The sequence below is a fragment of the Gallinula chloropus genome (genome assembly GCF_964237585.1).
Source record: "Gallinula chloropus genome assembly, chromosome: 25".
Lineage (NCBI taxonomy): Eukaryota > Metazoa > Chordata > Aves > Gruiformes > Rallidae > Gallinula > Gallinula chloropus.
In genome coordinates, this window is record NC_140110.1 from 2684543 (window position 1) to 2686744 (window position 2202).

The 2202-nt window shown below is 48.8% G+C and overlaps 1 protein-coding gene across 1 annotated transcript; it reads right to left on the reverse strand.

The window, feature by feature from the left end:
- Positions 1-588: 588 nt before the first annotated feature.
- LOC311200827 (olfactory receptor 14A16-like) lies at positions 589-1515 on the reverse strand (the record flags this gene model as incomplete). Its single annotated transcript, XM_084275132.1, has 1 exon — positions 589-1515. One exon carries the CDS (start codon positions 1513-1515, stop codon positions 589-591), a length of 927 nt encoding a protein of 308 aa, XP_084131258.1.
- Between the last annotated feature and the right edge of the window lie 687 nt (positions 1516-2202).

The window sequence follows — 2202 nt, forward strand, 5'->3', positions numbered from 1 at the left end:
GCGGCAGCAGAAAGACCAAAGAGCAAGCGGAGGTGGAAAGCTGTGAGCAAAGTAAAGTGCATACATCCATCTGGTATGCTGAAAAGATGTCCTTACTCATGTGTGTATCATCAGGAGAGGTGGAAACACCTGAATGATGAGGGAGATGACAGAGACAGACTGGCTGTAATGCAGGTACAGGGGAAGGTAACTATTTCTTCTGCTGCCTTCGGTTCCAATCCTGGAAAATCCAATTCTGTCATGGTGGGGAAGCATTGATATTTCAGAAAAGTAGTCAAATGATTCCACTGATGAAGATGTGCTTCGATTTTTTTTATAAATGTAAGGCAAGCAAAATAAAAAGAAAGAAACATTATGGCCCATTGCAGGCAGATATGATGCAAACAGAGCACATCTCGTCAATAGGAAGTGACTTGCTCACCCAAGACCAAGAGATACTGCATTTGGAAGGGGATACAAATGGAAAAAGTTATTAAAGCTTAGACTATCTATAAGGAAAAAAAAGCAAATGTGAACAAAAATCCCTATTAAATAAGGAGTGGTCATAACGTGAGGTACAAGGTTGGTGATATGAGAGTTTTATTGCTGCTAAAAACATCCAGTCATCAGTTTCCACACGGCATCCTTGAGCTCCTGGTTCCTCATGCTGTAGATGAGGGGGTTCACTGTTGGTGGAACCACCGAGTAAAGAAATGACAATGCAAGTTCCAAAAATAAAGAAGAAGGGGAGGGAGGCTTCAGGTTGGCAAACATGCCAGTGCTGAGAAATAGGGAGACCATGGCCAGGTGAGGAAGGCATGTGGAAAAGGCTTTGTGCCGTCCCTGCTGCGAGGGGATCCTCAGCACAGCCCTGAAGATCTGCACATAGGACACCACAATGAACACAAAACACCCAAAATACAAACAGGCACTGACCACAATTACTCCAATTTCCCTGAGGTAGGCATCTGAGCAGGAGAGCTTGAGGATCTGGGGGATTTCACAGAAGAACTGGTCAACAGCATTGCCATGGCAGAGGGGAAGGGAAAATGTATTGGCTGTGTGCAGCACAGCATGGAGAAACCCACTGGCCCAGGCAGCTGCTGCCATGTGGACACAAGCTCTGCTGCCCAGGAGGGTCCCGTAGTGCAGGGGGTGGCAGATGGCAACGTAGCGGTCATAGGCCATGACAGTGAGAAGGCAGTACTCTGTGGAGATCAAAAACAAAAAGAAAAATATTTGAGCCACACATCCTGTGTAGGAAATGGCCCTGGTGTCCCACAAGGAATTGACCATGGATTTGGGAACAGTGGTGGAGATGCAGCCAAGGTCAGTAAGAGAGAGATTGAGGAGGAAGAAGTACATGGGGGTGTGGAGGTTGTGGTCACAGGCTATGGTGATGATGATGAGGCCATTGCCCAGGAGAGCAGCCAGGTAGATGCCCAGGAAGAGCCAGAAGTGCAGGAGCTGCAGCTCCCGTGTGTCTGCAAAGGGCAGGAGGAGGAACTGGCTGATGGAGCTGCTGCTGTTGGACATCTCCTGCCGTCAACTGGGGAGAGCTGTCAGAGGAGGAAAAAGCACAGTGAGAATTTAGAGAACTCTTCTTTGAGGAAAAATTCTTCCAATTCTTAGGGAATACCCTCAGATTGACTCTCTGTATTCAGGAAGACTTTTGGCAAGTCCCTTTTGGGAGGTCTGCTTTGTGCTGGCTTGAGCGTGCCACTGCGGGGAGAAGGGAAGTCCAAGTCCTACAGATGGGAGTCTTGAAGTGAAGGCCAGCTCAGTGCCAGCCCCACTAATGGATTTGTCCAGAGCCACGGGTAACAGTGGGACAAAGGCAGCAGGGACAGGCGGGGAAATAGTGAGAAATGCTCCAGCCAAGGCTGGAAGGACAGACACACAGGCACACAGGGCATTCTCCTCACTGGGGATCATGCTGCCAAGGAGAAGACCGAGCTTAAAACCCTGGGTGCATGGTCTGTGCTGGGTGGCAGTAACACAGGGGTCATTGTCGAAAGTGTCAGTACTGTGGGGGATAGCAGGGAAGTAGGAAATCCCCACTGCCATGACACATCTGGGAACAGCTCCTTCTCCCTCCTTGCTTGCTATGAAATTTCTAAGCAAAGTCTCTTTACCTGGACTGGAAAATGCATCCTTGGTGTTCTTGAAATGTCTCTGGGTAGTTCCCAGGGATCAGCTGGTGCTGGGAAACACAACTTTACA